The sequence below is a fragment of the Aspergillus oryzae genome, chromosome 6 (genome assembly GCF_000184455.2).
Source record: "Aspergillus oryzae RIB40 DNA, chromosome 6".
In the NCBI taxonomy this organism is placed as follows: Eukaryota; Fungi; Ascomycota; class Eurotiomycetes; order Eurotiales; family Aspergillaceae; genus Aspergillus; species Aspergillus oryzae.
In genome coordinates this window covers 3,024,651-3,043,172 of record NC_036440.1, presented here as the reverse complement: position 1 = coordinate 3,043,172, position 18,522 = coordinate 3,024,651, and the positions used below count along the sequence as shown (strand labels likewise).

Genomic DNA, 18,522 nt, shown 5'->3' with positions numbered 1-18,522 from the left:
AATATGCGGGGAGAATATGTATATTTGCATGGGAAGGAAAAAACCCGTCACGGTCTCGGGGTGTTTGGAACCTGGATAGTGGGCTCATCATCTTGAAGGCTCTGTCCTGGTGGCTTGTGAGATAGTCTTCATTTTGTGGGTGACGTAGATAGTTATTGTGTCATCTCATTCCTCTTAGGCATACAATAAATTGACTCAATGCACATTCAATCCTATACCCTCCTGATATCCTTTCCTTCCCATTTGTAATCTTTTGCTTCGCAACCATATTCCCGCCTCCCCTATAAAAGCAAAAGAGTGTGTAAAAATATTGTATATTGCATCTAATATCAGAAGGCAGTAAGTATACTTCCCCTTCGTGTAAATCTCATGTTCGTGAACCCGCATGCCGAAGTATTCAGCCAATGCAAGAACTCTATCTTTATGTTTTTCATTGTCAGCATGATTTTGGTCTCCCAACGAAGAACCTCCTTGACTCTGTTCCAGCGAGAATGCAAATTCCAATATGTCCAATTCCCTGCTGCCAAATCCTCAAACTTGCTTCCACCCTGGACAGTAACCATCCGCTAGATGCGTTAACTAATAGTCCCAGGGGAATGGCCTCATTACGGGGTCTGTGTCATAACTGGCGTTATGATCGGATTCCTGGAGATGACTATCAATTCCGAATCCGGGCTGACTGTCAAAATGGTGTTCCAAATCAGGTATCATTTTACTATGGTAAATATCCCCACAAAGGCTAGACAGCTTCACAACTGATAGGTCTTGTAGCTGGTCTGATATAACACGATCGAGACACTGGCCGCATAGGTTGTTTTGACCAATGGGTTTAAGGCGGTGTAGTACTTGGCTATTGTATCTCTATGTTCAAGGTTGGTTCCTCGTGCTCAGTGGTCTATCTGGGCTAGATTATACAGCTCTAGTTCATTGTGGTTTTTGGCTTGTGGTACTCGGCTTGGAATGAATCAGTTAAATGTGTGTATCTAACACAATGCTAGTAAAGGAATGGCATTGTTTTACTCCGCGTATGGTACTGATTGTATTGATCATTCAGCTTGAAATATGCAGCAAGGAACTACACCCAACGGTCAGTAGATGATCCAGGTTTCTAGACGGACAATGACCGCGGCCCTGCACCACCGAACGCCAATTGGACAATTTCATCTGACAGCTGCTCCAATTTAAGATTGTCCATGACTGACCAAATTTTGTTCATCGTATGCCATTATATGCCCGACTCACGGGGAGAATATATCTATGCAGGTACAGATAACGTGGAGTTGCTTTTCAGAGCTGATGGCGATATCTTCTTACACAAAATTAAATACCCAACTTTGAGTCGACCATGTTGTCTACCAACGGTTTAGACTTTAAATCATTCTAGGATATGCAGAATACACCTGTTTGAACGGCTTAAGCTGTTTTAATTACTTACTCTAGAGTCTATAGTCTGTTTAAGTTTATTGGTCTACTTCGTTTACTTGGTCTACTTTCATAGTCGGGCAGCTCGAGGCGGCCCAGTTCCTTAAAAGCTCAAGATTCTAGAGTTTGACCCAGTGCGCCCGTAAGCAACAAAAAGAAAGAGACAAAGAAAGAAAATATTATGATATTTCTCACCAGAAAGCTTGTCTAGGCGGGATATTATAAACGGAGGCCCTTGCACTGGAAGGAATGTTATATTTCTTTCCATTCTACTGTCCTCAAGAGTCAACATTATTGACATCTTATACTTTTCTCGGCACAGATGGATCGCATTTCAATTATTGCCCTATACCTGGTGGCCTTGGCCGCAGGATTCCAAACAACACGTACCCCCGAGGAACTGGCAACCCAACTCGTCCATAGACATTGTCAAAACCTGAGGATCGAAAGCATTCACATCGGCGACGTTATTGGCATGACAGGCATTATTGCGGCCGATTGCGACAAGAGGTTACCGGGCGGCCGATGGGAGAAACGCGATACAAGACTGTGGGCGGACGATTGTCTTGGTTGGAATTATACACGACCGGAAGGCTTTACAGCTGAGCCATAGTAAGTACAATCCTCATTATATTATCTCCAGGTGTTATTCTTTCTTTCTGGTTTACTATATATGATAACTAATCGACCCAGTGGGAGGGGGGGCCAAAGAGGTGGATGTCGTGATTGGGTAAATGAACAGATAGGCGACTTTCAATTCCGTATCCGGGCGAATTGTGCGCATGCCTTTCCACGACAGGTATCCTTTTATCAGCGTAAGTATCCCCTATAAAAGCTGGGCAATTTGATAGCTGATAGTTCTTTTAGCTGGTCTGCTAGAGGTTGACCTGGAGGGCGGCCACCTAGGTTGTTTGGGGGTCTGGCGTAAGGGGTACTGAGGCAATGGCCTTAACGATAGTCTAAATAGACCACTCGGTCAAGCTCTTTAGGCTATTTAGGCAGGTAGCGGTAGTTTAGGTGGTACAGGGACCTATGAAGCCTGCGCTGGACTAGGGGGAAGAAGGGGTTAGGCTTAGGGATCAAAGCCTGGCTTGGGACCTGGTGTGGGAGGTTGGAACCTAATAGGGAGTCCAAGCAATCTGAGCAGTCTAAGTAATCCGGTGATTCTAATTAGTGATTGGTAGACAATATAGTGGGACCCCAAAAACAGATCTAATTGGCTAGATGATAGTGCGTTGCTGTTGGTAAAGTTGGTTAAAATCATCGGTTGACCTTAAGCTAGATTTAGTCTGCCGTAGTAGATATACAGAGTGCTGTGCATGTTATGGGAGGTCAAGAATTACACAACGGAGGAGAGTAGAAGGATGCGGGACCGGTCGGAGGTAGAATCAAGCAACATAGGCAACATAATCAATCTAATCAAGAAGTTCAACCAACTTCTACTTCTACCAGATATTAATGGAATAATATTCATACGGAGTAACGGAGTATACCTGAGGGGACCTCCTGCGGAGCGCCTATATCAGGACTTCTGCCTCGGGCTGCCAGGCATCGAGCCAGCTCAGTCACGGGACCCAACAACAACCATTTACAAAAGTCCTCTTTATTTCATTGGAACCTTTGAACATGAACATATTTTGGCACGACCAGAACACACGACCATGGGGTTAGAGAACAGGGCTTCCTGTCCGCTCAACCGCACTTGAGCCACACGCCGGGAGGTTTAGTTGGGCGGGTGACCACCAGCGACTCCCTCTTGTTATAACTTATACGTTTTTTATCACACTGATATCCTCTACTAGCTTAGTCTAGATCTCAAAGGCTGATAGATGCATCTCTACTGAAAAACCCCGCGAGTTGCAAACTTGCAACTGAATGAGCCAAGGCAATCTGTTCAACGGGGTTTCCCATATAGCGTAATATGTCTCTGATTGGTTAAGCCCTCTACGGCGGACTAAATCTAGCTAACGGACAAAACTTCGGATTATCGGATTTTTTACCGAAATCTCGCTGTTTTACATTCGGCCACGACTGCCACGCACTTTAAGATATAGATTTAATAAAGCTCTAAAATATACTATTATATAGAATATTTATTATTAAAAATTTAAGATAGTAGTTTTATCTTATATATAATCAATAATATTTATTGAATTGATAGTGGTAGTAGTAATAGTAATAGTGCCGAGTGGTAGTGCTGTATTGGTAGTGGTAGTAGTAGTGATAGTGATGGTAGTGATAGTGGTGGTAGTGGTGGTGGTAGTGGTGGTGATAGTGGTGGTAGTGGTAGTATAAGACTAGATCCTAATCTTTAGGGTTATTATATCTAAAGTTATTATAGTATATAGTTAGTATAGTAGAGCTAATATACAGTGCGTTGGTATTGGTAAATTTGGTAATATTTTATTTTGTCCGTAAGCTAGATTTAGTCCGCCGTAGCCCTCACCGTCCTTGCTTAGTCAAGAGAGATTACCATTTTAGGCAATATAGAGCTTTGAAGTATGTATCCCTATTATTCGCGTGACTTGGCTTAAATAGTCAGGATCGATATTCAATTAAGATATTCGGTAACCCATGGCATGGAAATTTGTATAGGCCATCCAGGTCATATGTCAAACCCTCATATATTCGGGGTTAAGTGAACATTCGTATGGGCATCCAAATTGGCCTCCGGGTTAGGTTATAATACGCGAGGTGGTTCACCTTCCGGGGTTGCAACTGGCCGGGTTTTACACCATCTGGTGGCAAGTGAGTACAGGAGGTCAAATCATATACCTATGCACAGTTACTCAGCTTACCCTAATCCTTCTCCAAGAGCAGCGGAGAACTATTTCCGGAACTCACATCTCCTCTATATTAGACCCTAGGCAATATCTGCTACAGTAAATGGTAAATATAGATGTTTGACAGTCTCGTTTGTTTACTGTAGATACTAATCGATATTTACGAAAGGTAACACCTTATCCGGACCAGAACTTCCTAACAAAAAAGAAAGAATGGTAGAGGAGTCACGAGTGCATACCTAATGCCAGCTCAGCCTGACTTCCAAAACATAGCCAGTCTCGTCACGCCTCCACTCCAAATGTTACAATGTCAGAATTCTCGCACCTCAGAGCCCCCCCCTTTCCAAGGCCATCACCTCTTTCCTTCCCATTTCCACCCACGTTGCTGCTTCTGATAACTGGCTCCAACTTTATTGATTCATCGATCAGTTACTGCTTCGCAAAAACCCCACGGAAAGATGTCGTTCCCCCATGATCATGGCAAACGTGCCGAGCGTGCAGCGTCTCAGAGTGCCATTCGCTGTGATCTACAGCAGGCAATTGGGGACTGTTCTATTCCCCCGGGCACGTTTGTGTCCCGCGAAAGCCTTGAGCAGATTTGGTCCCAAGAGTGGGTCGATGAATTTATACGGCCCCTCGATCCTACCGTTCATTCATCACACGTTCCACTTACTCGGTGCAAGTTCCTACAAACTATTTCGATACTTGTGTATATGCAGTGGGACAATTGGTCTCGGTTTAATGAGATATTTCTCTCTCATACCGACGGCTGTGGAAGGCAGGACCGCACGGATGGTAATATACCAGAATACACCTTGGAGACCCTGAAGAGCAGCACTTTCTTAGGTCCAGCGGCTGGGATAAAGTTTTTCTACGACCGATACATATTCTGTCCGATTGATATTGTGGTCGGAACCAGCATCGTCCGTTCTGAAGAATGGAAGCTCCCCTTTCTCGAGACAAATCAGCACGGCTTGGCCGTAGGGAATATGGGCATACTACGCGAGAGATGATCCCAGGGAGTCACTTGTTCGTATCAAAAGGTGTTTGCTCCCCGGTATGAGCGCCAAATTCCGATGATTCCTCCCTACTTGGAAATCTGGGAGATAGTATCGCTGACAAGAATGGTGTTATAGACTGCGGTGATCGTCGCTCAAAAGGTATTTGCATCTAAGAAAGCCACCCGACGGGAGACTCGGAGTCTTAATATGATTCGGGATATTCTCTCTCGGCATGACCGTGTCGCTCTTCACCTCGCTATTATCACTATTGGGGACGATGTTCACATACTCACACCAATGGCGGATATGAACCTCGAGAAATTTCTTCTTTTTCAGCTGCATCAATATGGGATAACAGAATTACTCCAGGAAGCTGCTAATCTTGCTAATGCTCTAGACTACCTGCATAACCGACTTCAGGCTGGGGATCAAGTATATTTCTATCATAGGGACCTCAAGCCCTCCAAAATCTTAATATATTCTACATCCCCTTCCTCGGAATATCATCGGGTGGGGAGATGGAAAATCACGGATTTCGATCTTTCTGTTGTCAAGAAACCAGAAGGCCATCTAGCTGTCAGGGGATTCGTGACTCGTACGACCGATCAGCAATCGTGGATACCAGGGCCTTACCAGGCACCTGAGGTTTGTGTCAACGATGGAGCAGACTTTCGAAGTAATATCTGGTCCTTCGGTTGCATCCTAGTCCGTTTGCTGTCTTCCAAGCTAGACGGGGCCCGGGGGCTTATGTGGTTAGATGAGCTCCGGTGTAAAGATGTCGACAAGGTCTCGGCCTACGAGCATGATTACTTCTACAGAGGAGATCCTCCTAATCTCAACCCGCATATCAAAGAATGGATCAACGACCTACCTCGCCGAACTGACGGATATAACGAGGAATTTCTGAGTTGCTGCAGGGACTTTCTTCTGTCGACACTTAAGGTCGACAAGTACGAACGATCATCTGCAGAGTCAGTCGCAAGGCAACTGCAGCAATTGACCAAACTTCTTATGCCACGGCCTGGTCCTTTATTCGACCCAGAAGTATATCCAAATGACTCGGTGTACGATGAGTCATCGAGACATCTCCTTCACACTTCTGGAATCTCAGGCCAGGTCGTTACGGAAGACCCTACTTTCTGTGGATACACTCCAGGCCCTCAACCAGTGACGGGATCGAAATCAGCATCTGAATGCTGTCCACACAACCCAAAACACAAAGCCCATGTGGCTCAGCCTGCAGATAGATGGGATTGGGTGGAGAAACTCCAAACCTTTGGATACAATGCCCAGGAAATAAACGACATTCTTCTAGAGAGGGCTCGCGATGCGCCGTGGATATATTTTGAGCCTGAAAAATTTTATATCCCCCTTATGAGCACTACTCATCATATTCGTAGGTGCTGTCACTTTCTAGGAGAACGCCGTCAACAAGGATCGACATCCGACTCAATGGATACTTTGCAAACGGGCATTGACCTAGCGGTCGATAGCTATGAAACTGTGAAGGCGGTCGAGGAGCTCTGCGGTATATGTGGCATAAGTCCAAAAACTCGAATAACAACCGATTGGTTGGGCTCGGCATCGTTTACTGAAGGCAACACTGCTATGGCAGTGACATATTCGCTGCCGACTGACAAATGCCACGAAACCAGAGCCAGCACTATTATCGGGCGAATATCTGGAGCTCTTAAGAGCTTTCAGGATGCCGCCAGTCTCTTACAATTGAGAGGCCTTTGCTGTGACTCGTTTACAGTTATTCGACACGGAGGATGGCGTAGCGAACTGGATGGGGTAGCCGCTGGGGAGGTCGTTTCACTGGGCTTCCATCTAGTAGCTAATCTTGCTCAGGCATTGGAACAGTCAATGGGAAAAAATACACCCTCCCCGCGTCAAATTCTCTCGGCATCTAGTGCAATTCTAAGACTGATTTGTCCCGAGTTTGAGGTGGCTCATGGCAGAAGCGACATGGGAGCCTCCCTCCACCTGGGTGCGTTAGCAGTTCAATTTCTCTGTCTGGGATTCATGTCCTATGTACAAGCACATATTGGTCCTCTTGAACCATTTTTCTTGGATACGCCTATAAGTCGGGTGGTGTTATTGGGGCTTGATGAAGACAATAAATACCCCAAGCTGGTAGCAAAACTTGTCGACATCACTTGCTTGGGTGATATGACTCGCGGGCCTGTTTGGATGTTCTTTAGACACCGAAATTCGGAGGGAAATCAGGACTTCAAGAGGCCCTGTGAGCCACCGAGCGAAAGATGCGATATCATGGACCAGATGTGTGACATATTGGATACCTGGGGGCCGGGTAATGTAGTATATCGAGGGGACGAAATGAGCTGTCCCATTGCGGTGCAAATCGGTGGCGGTTTCATCTTTTCAGATGACGATTTAAGGTGCCATTGGGCCCGGGAAATCAATTAATCCACTATATTGCGGGATCTTGACCCCAGAGGGCTGCTTCGCATTGGCGCGTTGGTGTCGGAAAATGACAGTTGTAGGCTTGACGAGAAAGCCTGTCGAAATGAGTCGGTCAACGTGCTTGAATATCTCGGAACAAGTACTACTTCATGGGTTAGATCACAGCGACAAATAGGGGTCCAGGCAGGTCAGCATGGCATGTGTCAGTACTCTGAGGTGTGGAATAAACAAAGAGGCATCTCGATCAAAGAGGCAGCGCTCACAAGGACTAACGAGGAGCTTCTCCAATACATGACCGAGCCTTGGGGAGTCCAGGTGAGCTACTGTACTGGAGTAGCTAGAAGGGTGCTCCTGCGAACAACTGTGGCTCATCTGTTGCGTACATTTTTCAACAGTCCTGATGAACATATTGACGAGTTTGAAAGACAACTGCGGGAGAGCTCGCGCAGCGTGCAAGCCATTCACAGCTGGATCAAAGGCCTTCCACAAAAGTCCGGCCAGCAGATCTTGGGCATTATCCGTACTATTCTGAATACTCTCAAGCCCACGGGGCTGGATCCAACAGGAAAATATCTCTGTGTTGCTTGGCCCTTCGACGGAGATACCACACGTTGTTTGAAGGTGCCTCTTGGGGGTCGGAACTCCTGGGTTAAAATCCTTGAGGATTCACATGATACTGCCACTTTTGCATATATCACTATGGAATGTCTCGAGGCAAAGCATGTCCAATGCAAGGCGGCTCGAGAAGCCCGCCATGAAGACATATGCTTGCTCGAAACAACTGTTACTAGAGCAGTACGTGACAGGCCAGATCCCTGGTCATTGAAACACGAAGAAGTATACTTCTTTGCCAAGTTGGACAGTTCATTTTGGGTCAAGGTACAAAGAGAACACAAAGATGGGCCAGCAAGTCTCGTTGAGATGATGCCTTTGGATAATTTATCTCATGATCTCCGGCAGTGGTTCAGGAGCCAGGAAAAACAGCAACAAGGCCGTTTGCGAGAATGCCCTAAGGCTCGAGATGAGAGCGAAACGGTGTATGTTTCTTCGGCCCGAAGAAATCATTAGTTCTTCTCAATACTGTCTCAATGTTTGGGTCTGCGAAAGCTGCTAGGTGGTGTATAGGCCAATGCGATGCGCAGAGTTTATCTGGTCGTTAATATGATCTGCTACACTCTGCTCGTCCCGATATCTATTTCGGCAATCCCTTCATGTCACTGCAGAGGAACGACTGGTCCGGAATGAGGGTTCTTCCGGCCGCGAGGATAGTCATCAATTCTTTGAACCTGAATCTATGACAGAGCCCCCTTCCTACCGTCGGCAATATACATGTACATTTGTAATGATTCGTTATGACAAATTTGTCCCATTTTCTTCCTGGAGAGGCCTAATTAAGAAGGTCAGAGAGCCTGCAATGTCGAATCTAGAGACTGCTATGCTCAACTCTCATCTTAACCCTCGCCATCAACCCATACAACCATCTTACAGCAAACAGACCAGTTCACGATGAAACAGTGGCAGGTCAAACTCGCACGGGGAGCCGATTTTCTACAACCCACAAACATCACTACCGCACAATTGGGGGAATACAGAGGCCCATCGAGATTCCACGCGGCATCCCTGAACTGCCGCGACATTATGATTGTAAGCATGACGAGCTCTCTGACGGGGTAAGCAGCGAACTCACAAAGCGGGGAATAGGGCACGTACGTTTGGGATACCAAGCATGGAATCGTTGATGTATGAGTTACTCGTCCAGTTCTCCGTCTGTTGTGATTCTCTTTTGGAGACATGCTAATCTCCCGGGATGGGGAGGAAGTAGTGAAATCAAAACCCAAGGTGACACGTTCTGTCATCGGTCACCTTGTCTCTCCTATCTTCCATCTCATTCACCATGCCGGATCCGTGCAGCCAGGAGACCTCTCCTTCTAGCTAGGCTCTACCTACGACGGCGTCGTCCGGCAATATGCGTTTAACGAACAAGCTTGTGTGGAAATTCCCTCCAATCTGAGTTACCGTGAGGCTGCAGCGCTCCCATGTGCGGTAGTCACAGCATGGAATGCGCTCTACAAAGGCCCCATAAAATGCTGCCGGGTGATACCGTTCCAATTCAGAGCACTGGGGGTATCAACATTTTTGCGCTGCAATTCGCCAATATGGGGGGCACCCAAGTCATCGCAACGACTGGCAATGCTGAAAAGGCAGCTAAACTCAAGGCTGAAGGGGCTGATCATGTCATCACCTACAAAGAGGACCCACGATACGGAGGAACGGCGAAGGAAGTCTCGGACCGGGGTCCGTGGGCAGACTTCGTCACTGAGATTGGTGGGCGCTAGCACTATGACGCGGTTTATGCCACCAGTGACTATTGATGGGCAGATTGCCGTCATTGGCAGTCGAGCGGATGTCCAGGAGAGTCCATATGCCGGCCTTCATACCACGTCAACCGTGATCATTCGCGGGGTTTTGGTGGGCAGTAGGCAGCTGAATGACGCGGTAAACACAGCTATCAAAATTAACAACCTGCATCCGGTCATTGAATCAAGAGTCTGAACATTCTCTGGTCTCCCCAGGATTTTGTCAAGCGTGATAATTTAGGAAAAGTGGGTGGTGGATCTCGATTGAGGTTTGAGGTGTGTTCAACCTTAGCGATCATTCACCTGAGATACAGGATCAACGGGCTTGGGAAGATTTAGGTGGGTGAGCTGGCGCGGCCAAAGGTGATAGCTCAGCTCATCAATTTGACACTAACCTCACGCCACGAGAGGTAATAGGTATGCAAACATGAAGCTCCCTCAGTATCTACAAAACAGATGTTCACATTATACTATATAGCTTCAGTACCTTAGAACATCTAGTACATACGACCATAGGGTGTGGAAAACAGGGCTTCCCGTCCGCTCAGCCGTACTTAAGCCACACGCCGGGAGGTTAGTAGTTGGGTGGGTGACCACCAGCGAATCCCTCCTGTTGTATGTTTTTGGGCTCTATTATTTTTGCTTTTGTCTATAAGGTCGTCGTGATGGACACCAAGAATCAATCAACCAGGTGGTGGCAGACAAAGAGCCACAAAGTTTAAAATACGAGGTGAGAAAGGTATATCTTTCTCTGCCATCCCTTGCCAAACCTCAGTTTGTACCCTGTAAGTGCATTTCAGAAAGACTATTGCTACAATACACCCAATGGCTCATCCACTGCCCAGGTCAATGAAAGCATGGACGTTCACTCGAGCAGGATCCGCTGAACAAGTCCTCCAACTATCTCAGCAGCATCCCATTCCCACCTTAAGGACCAACACCGATGTCCTCATCCGCATAACCCACGTGTCCCTACACCCCGGCACAACCATAATGATGAATCTCGCTCCATCCATCTTTCGAAACACACCTTGCATTGCAGAAACAGACTTCTCGGGACTGATCATCTCAGCCGGCAAAGGAGTCCCAGTGACCCCCAGCCCAGACAATGAGCACCGGTGCTTCCCGCCCGGAACGCCCGTATTCGGATCCATTCCGGTCGGGCAACATCTAAAAGGTGCCGGAGCCTTGGCAGAATATCTGGTTGTGGACATGAATTGCATAGCCCGCAAACCAGCCAATGTCTCATTCGCGCAGGCTGCGGGTTTACCCGTTTCGGGCACAACTGCCCTAACACTCATGGATGCGGCGGATATCCGTCCCGCTGATCGGGTGCTCATTAATGCTCCATGTGGGGGGATCGGACACCTTGTCACGCAGCTTGTTTCTCATATCGTGGCTGAGGAGGGGCATATTGTAGGTAGGTGCTCTGCTGCTTCTTTTGATGTGGCGAAAACGCTCGGTTGCCATGATGTTGTGTCATACAATAATTCCGGTGAGTCGTCTACCGCTACGGACATGGAGGTATATGGAGAACAACCATTCGATAAGATCATCGATGCCCGTGGATCTCAGGCTCTGTGGTATTCTTCACCTGCAATTCTGAAGTCTGGCGCGGATAACACGTATACATCGGTTGGACCGGTGCTCGAATCTTATACTTACTTGAGCATGTTTGCATGTCTCCTAAAAATGGGATTCAATAGATTCTTGCCTGTCTGGGCGGGTGGAGTAGATCGAAAGTACCGACAGGTTACAGCTATGGTTAATCCGGACAAGCTTGAGAGACTGAGAAAGCTATGTGAGGCGGGTCAATTGGGTGTCTTGATCGGAGATACATGGTCGTTCGAGGATGCTGTTCAGGTAGGTCATGACCTTTATTAGACGGATTGACGGGCTAAGATGAAGAAAACAGGCATTCCGCGTTATGGCCAGCCGGCATGCAAGGGGAAAACTGGTGATATGTGTTGCGGAGCCGTCTGCTTAGCCGGTCCAGGGAGTTTTATTCACTTACAGATGGCTCAAGTTTTCCATTATCAAACTTTTTCTTTCCCTCTTAAAACCCTAGACTGTAGTTCGCTTACGCACTAAACCAGTCATTTTTCTCACAATCAATCACATGGTTGAACATTATGCTGCGCCACAACTGATAAACGACGAGGGCTCTTTTGAGGTCGCTCCACTCTCTTGCTGGACGATTTCCAAAGCTTTTGATCCTCGGGTGCTTAAACCAACAGCCCCCTTGCAACATCTTCTAAAGGTATAATAAGTCCTAATCTCGTGATCAGCGCGGGCTCACCCGAGTCATCGCTCAATGGGTAAATGGTATCAACTTCAGGGTTAGTTCTTACCAGAGCCCGGTGGCAACGAGCGCATTGGCATCTCCAATCCCATTACTTTCTCTTACCGGTGAACTGGTTACCTCGAATTAAATGGACAACCGTGTGCTGCGCAAGTATTCGAGATGACTTAGTATTCTAAGCTCTTCAATTAACGCTGCGACAGGCTCGGTTTGATACAGAGCACATGCAGACATTACGTATTGACAGGGCCAACACACTCTTCAAAAGGGGAGGATGGTCCGTTGCTCCCCTTTCCAGGTAGGAGTTTGGATATCCCAGAGAAACCTGCGTCAGTCGAGACGGGTGGGGAGGCATCTATGGGGGTAAGGTTTGATGCACACATGGGCGTGAACGCGAACTTTTGTATGTGAGCTGGACAGATCTTCCTAGTATAGCTTGTGGGTAAGCACTAGTGACCAGGGTGTAGTCTTCTCCGCAGAAAAGCGCATGGCATCCAAGTACTTGTGAAGCTTTAAAATACCGATGTGAAACGATATCATCATTCAAATTAGGATGTGAGTCTGGAAGGCGATAGTTGAGTGACCAATAGCCTCGATTATCTCTAATGTCTGGCGATTGAATAATAATGACATTCGTGCGGAGGCATCAAGTGTGGGGTAGAGAAGTCTGGGAATCATTTCATGATGATCCATAATAACTCACTTGGCAGATGAAGAAGACCCGCGGGGTAACTTGAGCCATGTTTCAATGGGGTCACGAGAGGGTCGCTACAAAAGGCTTGATATTGAGACAGTTTTGGTAGACAGCTTGTAACTTAATCATACAGGTAAACTGGAGAATTCGTTGGAAAAAAAACGATATATGTGACAATTTTGGCCTGTCGGTCCCTTTCTACATATGCTTCCACCTCTAACCGTCCAATTTGCCGAAGAGATTGCGCAATAAGGTCCTAGAATACAAATTTCTCTAGCGTTGAGCCCATGTTACTCTGCTAGGCGTAGTACGTTGTAGTAACAGCAATACCCGGACACGGTCCGAGTGTCCCAATGTGAGAGCTATCTTGGGCCGAGCCAAGTACATCAGTAGGGTGGGGAAAAGATCCTCCTTATGGTTTGGTCCTCGGATTATAGCTAGGCTGGTCTGGTATATAACGTCCGAGGCTTTGGTTTCACGCGCTATTACCAAGTGATAGCCAGAAGAGCCAGTTTAATTCCGTGGAGGGGAGATACGAGAGAATAATCAAAGTTGAGGTATGAACGGAAGGGTGATAGTTGCCAAAGCCATCTACGTAGCCATTAAGGTTTCATGCTGTTGGCAGCTGTCTTAGAAGTTCAAATACTGACATAATATGCCGAGATCGATCGAGGTACTCTTTAAGCAGCAAGAACCGTATCGACCTATCTGATACTCCTGTTATATCTGCCATCGATACATAATCCTTTGGTATTAAAGTTACAGCTTCTATAATAATTCTATGACTGATGCCAGGCGTATTACAAGAGCTTGCTTCGATAGTATAGAGATTTATACAACTGTTGACTAGGTTTTAATCTAGCTTCTCTTGTTACTGTCATTAATATTTAATAAGCGCACGGACCGGTACAGGATGCCTAGCTAACCTTTCACAGCTGCTCTTTAAAGTTAGGGCAGGATATGCTCCCGAAAAGCCATTTCTCGCCACGCGTATGACCCTTGTTTCGGTGAAAAAGTCCTTAAGTGAATAAGGGCGGAACCCCAGATTTGTTTCAGCAGGACACAGGACACTTATCACAGGATGACATTGGCAGAGTTTAAAATGTGCGAAAATTATGAGGGATTGACAGTATGAAATTAACAGGACGACGCTACAAGATCACTTTAAGGACTGTCATACATGATTTTAACCTACTCCGTATCCAAGATGACGTATGAAATGACTATAATAAGCTTAAGCTCCAGATCCTGGCAGCATCCGCTATCTTCTGGCAAGGATCATTTATCCCAATCAGGTAATGGGTTATCGTACCTGATTAGAGAAAGGAAAGTAGACCCTCGACGGGTAATTCGACCAGTGGAATAGGTGGCTATCGCGAATTGAGAGTTATGGGTAACTTTACTAGCTCGGATGGGTTTTTATATCCTAATTTGGGATGTCACTGAGCGTGTAGGTGCTTTGTTAGAACATTCAGACTGATATATAGCATTTAGGTTATCTCTTATCTCCGAAATATATATCCAAGGGCATGGCTTTCAATATCTGTTTACTTTAAAGTTCATTATAGAAACTATAACAGCCTCTTGGTAAAACGAATCAAGAAGCTGTAGTAGTACATCTGTTACTTAATAGGCCATGTGAAATTCTAGATAATAGTGTAAAAGAAACCACTCTGCAAGGCACGACATCGACCTTTCTTTCCTATGAGCTCTATATAATCCCCTAGAACTAAAGAACTGGTACATACGACCATAGGGTGTGGAGAACAGGGCTTCCCGTCCGCTCAGCCGTACTTAAGCCACACGCCGGAAGGTTAGTAGTTGGGTGGGTGACCACCAGCGAATCCCTTCTGTTGTATGTTTTTCTTTTTTATCATTGTTATTGTTGGTTGTTGTTTATCTTTTGTTTTGACTTCACATACCATGACCTACAAGAAGGAGCCTATCCCGTATCCGTGGAAGTTCGGAGGCAACAGATATATACTTCTATTCTATCAGCCCACGACATTTATATCATCGTATGTACATTCTAGCCTTCCTCGAACAGTACCGTCACTTCAAGTAAACAACCGTTCAAGGAGAACAGCCCCGAAATTATCCTCGACCGGCGAAGCATCCATTCTCCAGACACGGTTTCCGGCTCTCGAGCTCAACCAGAGACCATGGTCGCTAGAGTGTTCCTCATCACCTTCGATGCGATGTCTGTTCCGTCGGTCAACGACACACAGACCCCGGGTCCACTGTCCAGTGGTCTCGATTCGGATATCCTCTGGAGAGGTCGCGGAGGGCTTCCACTTCTCATCCTCTGCGGTAATGGCATACCACACACAGACAGGGTCATGCAAACTGAGCTCGACATCATCACCCACCCGGCCCGTATGCAGCTTCTCGACCGTGTGGAAAGTGTGAGCCATGAAGGCTGACACCCACTCGGCCAACGGCGAGCCTTTCTCCAGGTGTGGGGTGACTGCCTTGCGGAACTGGCCACGCGAGACGCCGTGGCGGAGTGTGATGTCCAGCGGGAAGATGCGCAGGGTGAGCTGCTTGCTGAGATTGGTGGGGTAGTCTGGTAGACTTGAGTTCGTTGGGATGGTGGTCTTGGGCGAGGGGGATGTCAAAGCATAGACCCGTGCTGCTGCGAATGCGTCGGCGTAGGCGTTGAATTCAGCGGCCGGGGTTACCTGTGTGCGGTGTCAGTCTTTCGGGACCGACTCCGTTCGAGGGAAAAGGTCCTTACATTACCGGGCTCGTTGACAGCCCCGCCCATCACCACCACTTCCTTGACACGCAGGAATGTCTCTGGATCAGCCGCAGAGGCCAATGCGAGGTTAGTCAAAGGTCCGACTGCCACCAGAGTGACGGTGTCTGGGTCATTTTCGCGCAAAACACGGAGTATCTCCTCGTGTGCCCGACGCTTGGATGGGATGAATGACGGGCGTGAAGGGTTGCCCGTCGGAACGGGTTCAACTTCAACTGGATCAGCAGAAGGATCAAAGAGATGCTCCCAAGTCTCCTTAGGAGTCAGGTGGGGGTGCTGGCGGCATCAATCAGTAAGGCTATGGCGAGGTAGAGAAGTAGCACGCTAACATACACTGGTATGGATTCCTCCCAGACCGTCGGTTCCATCTACAAGAAGTCAGCCTTGTACAAATCACCAAGCAGATTAAGAGGACCGAGAAACGTACGGAAGTAGTCCGCCAACATCTTCTGGTCTTCGAGGGGATCCTCGGCACCAACCGCAACGACTGGCGGGGCAGCACGCAGGGCACCAAACCCTTCAGGACGGCCCTGCTCCCGACGCCATTGCATCTCTCGTTCGAGGATATGGAACATCGAGACGACATTGCGAAGACAGCTAGTCATATCAGTGCTGATCTCTGGGATATCTGAAAGATAGCATTTACCTTCTTACTTCAATGTTGCCGAATGTCAAGGAAATAAGCAGGACTTCAACTTCCTCTGGTGTTGCGGACAGAGCGAGTAGAAGACCGAGGATATCATCGATCCCCTTTCGGACTACAGATCAGTAACTTGCTCAGCGGGGTAAACATATATATACTCTCACTTACCGGGTCAGTATCGATAATGATCTTTTTGGGTGCCATGATCTAAGCTTTTATCTTGAAGATTAACCGTGACTACGAACGAAAAAGATCGAATATTGCGAACAAAATTTCTTAATACTGGCTTTATGGCGGAGAAAGATGATTTGGAGCCAAAGTGGGATGGTCTTGGCTTCCATTCGTTATCACTGGTTCTCCACCATGATTGGGGATTGCCTTAGTCATTGACCAGGTATTCTTGCCAGACACTCAGGTACAGTACTCAGAAGTAGTAGGGCATTATCGGATAATATTGATGCGCCAGAGTTAGTGTATCAGACGAACTTCCCAACGCCTCGCAGTTAAAGAAGCATTGACATGCCCTACAATTATCCCACTACTAGTACTCCGTACTATATCTATCTATCTACTATACTTCCCTCCAACTGACGACTCGGAACGATACCGTGATTGGACCGTCCCGAGTCAGCAGTAAACCAACCCAGATATGGTTAGACCAACTTCGCGATGCATTACGGGGTAATAACACCGAATTCAGAATTACCACAGGGTTGAACAGCCTGTAGAAATATTCTCTGATGGTCAGGGAACTTTTGTCAATCAAGGGGGTTCAAATACACAGCTCCACGGTCCCCAAGCCTCTAAGCCGGCTAGCGACAGCCATCGGGACTATTAGCGGTTCCTCAACGTGCTATTTGTCAAGTTCCCCCATGGTCCTCCCGAAGTAGGGTTGGACGACGTTACATTTAGGGACTCTTAAGCAGGCAGCCAAGGTCGACTTGGTCTCAGTAAGAAAGATGCTGCGGACTCGAGGAAGCCTCGTGGCACCTTGTACATACATACGTACCCTGAGTGCATGAGGTTGGGATGCCTCTTTTCGCGTGGCATGAATGGTCGGCCCCCTGCAAGGGATTTATTTGTTGAAGCGCTGGATTGAATTCCTTTCCTTCGTTGTGAAACTCGGTGTACGAATGATATTGAGAAACGGCTAAACACTAGAATTGAGGCGATGTGGCCTGTTCCTAAGTCGGCATGGTACCGTACCATACGTAGAGTACCTATTCAGGTACGAGGTATTCCGTACTCATACTGCTAATCACTAATACCGGCCTGTACGGTAATGTTTCTCCGCTTTCTTTCAGTGGGTGTCATCTGCAACGTAATGAGAATACCACCAATTACATGCATGCATGGAGGCAGTGAAGCAACAATGGACATGAATCGCTGAACATCATTCGTGCACACGAGAATCCGCCGTCAAACTTTTGTCTAGACGTCCATCGACAGGGGTTTGAATGGGGATTGGTTGAAGATCTCTCCCCGCGCAGAGTAATTTGCCCCTGGTGAAGGAGGTAGTCATTGATACTGATACTATCTCCATTCTCTCGTTTTATGACCAATTGTTTCTGGAACCTCTTAGCTCCGTTCGCTAACTGGATAAGAATCCTTTGTTGACTCCAATTGGGTCATTAGTGTCGGTACGGACGGTGGAAACTTACTGCCAATTAAAGGGGAAAAGAGTAAAGAAAAGAGACAAATAAGAGTAGGAAACCTAGACACTATCCTTGTTCAAACGCCACCGCCATGAACAATATGTACAAAGACCAAGTACCAAGTAAATCAAGTGCTATCAGACTCGGTGGAAGTGGAGAAAAACAGATGGAGGGTGCGGGTGTTGGCGCGCAGACCATTGAATTAATATTCGCCAGTAGGTAATTAAATTCACTGCCGGATGACCACTAGTAAGAAAGGTCACCCCTTCATCTCAAGCGTGTCCTCTTCTACCACTCGTGCGGCCTTTTCCACTTCCTCCTTCACCTCCTCCTTTCCTCTTCACCCTCCCCTATATCTCCCTCTTCCCCCCATTTTCGTCCGACCGCAATTCGTCCCGCCCATTGTCAATTCCTCCTCCACGGTTTGGTTGAGGTTGCTAGGCGGTTCGATGTTCCTTGGTTGACTCCCGCTTTTTTCGC

The 18,522-nt window shown here is 47.2% G+C and overlaps 5 protein-coding genes across 5 annotated transcripts; 4 read left to right on the top strand and 1 right to left on the bottom strand.

Annotated features, from left to right (window-relative positions):
- Window positions 1–5,503: 5,503 nt before the first annotated feature.
- AO090038000238 (uncharacterized protein) lies at window positions 5,504–7,808 on the top strand (the record flags this gene model as incomplete). Its single annotated transcript, XM_023238381.1, has 2 exons — window positions 5,504–7,451; window positions 7,792–7,808. The coding sequence occupies 2 exons, from the start codon at window positions 5,504–5,506 to the stop codon at window positions 7,806–7,808; spliced, it is 1,965 nt and encodes a 654-aa protein (XP_023093052.1).
- Window positions 7,809–7,924: 116 nt separating this feature from the next.
- AO090038000239 (uncharacterized protein) lies at window positions 7,925–8,701 on the top strand (the record flags this gene model as incomplete). The annotated part of the gene is made up of 1 exon (XM_023238380.1): window positions 7,925–8,701. The coding sequence occupies one exon, from the start codon at window positions 7,925–7,927 to the stop codon at window positions 8,699–8,701; it is 777 nt and encodes a 258-aa protein (XP_023093053.1).
- Window positions 8,702–10,815: 2,114 nt separating this feature from the next.
- On the top strand, window positions 10,816–11,977 carry AO090038000240 (NAD(P)-dependent alcohol dehydrogenase; the record flags this gene model as incomplete). Its single annotated transcript, XM_023238379.1, has 2 exons — window positions 10,816–11,853; window positions 11,906–11,977. The coding sequence occupies 2 exons, from the start codon at window positions 10,816–10,818 to the stop codon at window positions 11,975–11,977; spliced, it is 1,110 nt and encodes a 369-aa protein (XP_023093054.1).
- A 3,066-nt stretch (window positions 11,978–15,043) lies between these two features.
- AO090038000241 (putative nucleoside hydrolase) lies at window positions 15,044–16,591 on the bottom strand (the record flags this gene model as incomplete). The annotated part of the gene is made up of 5 exons (XM_023238378.1): window positions 15,044–15,667; window positions 15,724–15,953; window positions 16,172–16,341; window positions 16,391–16,494; window positions 16,556–16,591. The coding sequence occupies 5 exons, from the start codon at window positions 16,589–16,591 to the stop codon at window positions 15,044–15,046; spliced, it is 1,164 nt and encodes a 387-aa protein (XP_023093055.1).
- A 1,542-nt stretch (window positions 16,592–18,133) lies between these two features.
- AO090038000242 (uncharacterized protein) lies at window positions 18,134–18,474 on the top strand (the record flags this gene model as incomplete). Its single annotated transcript, XM_023238377.1, has 2 exons — window positions 18,134–18,257; window positions 18,293–18,474. The coding sequence occupies 2 exons, from the start codon at window positions 18,134–18,136 to the stop codon at window positions 18,472–18,474; spliced, it is 306 nt and encodes a 101-aa protein (XP_023093056.1).
- Window positions 18,475–18,522: the final 48 nt, after the last annotated feature.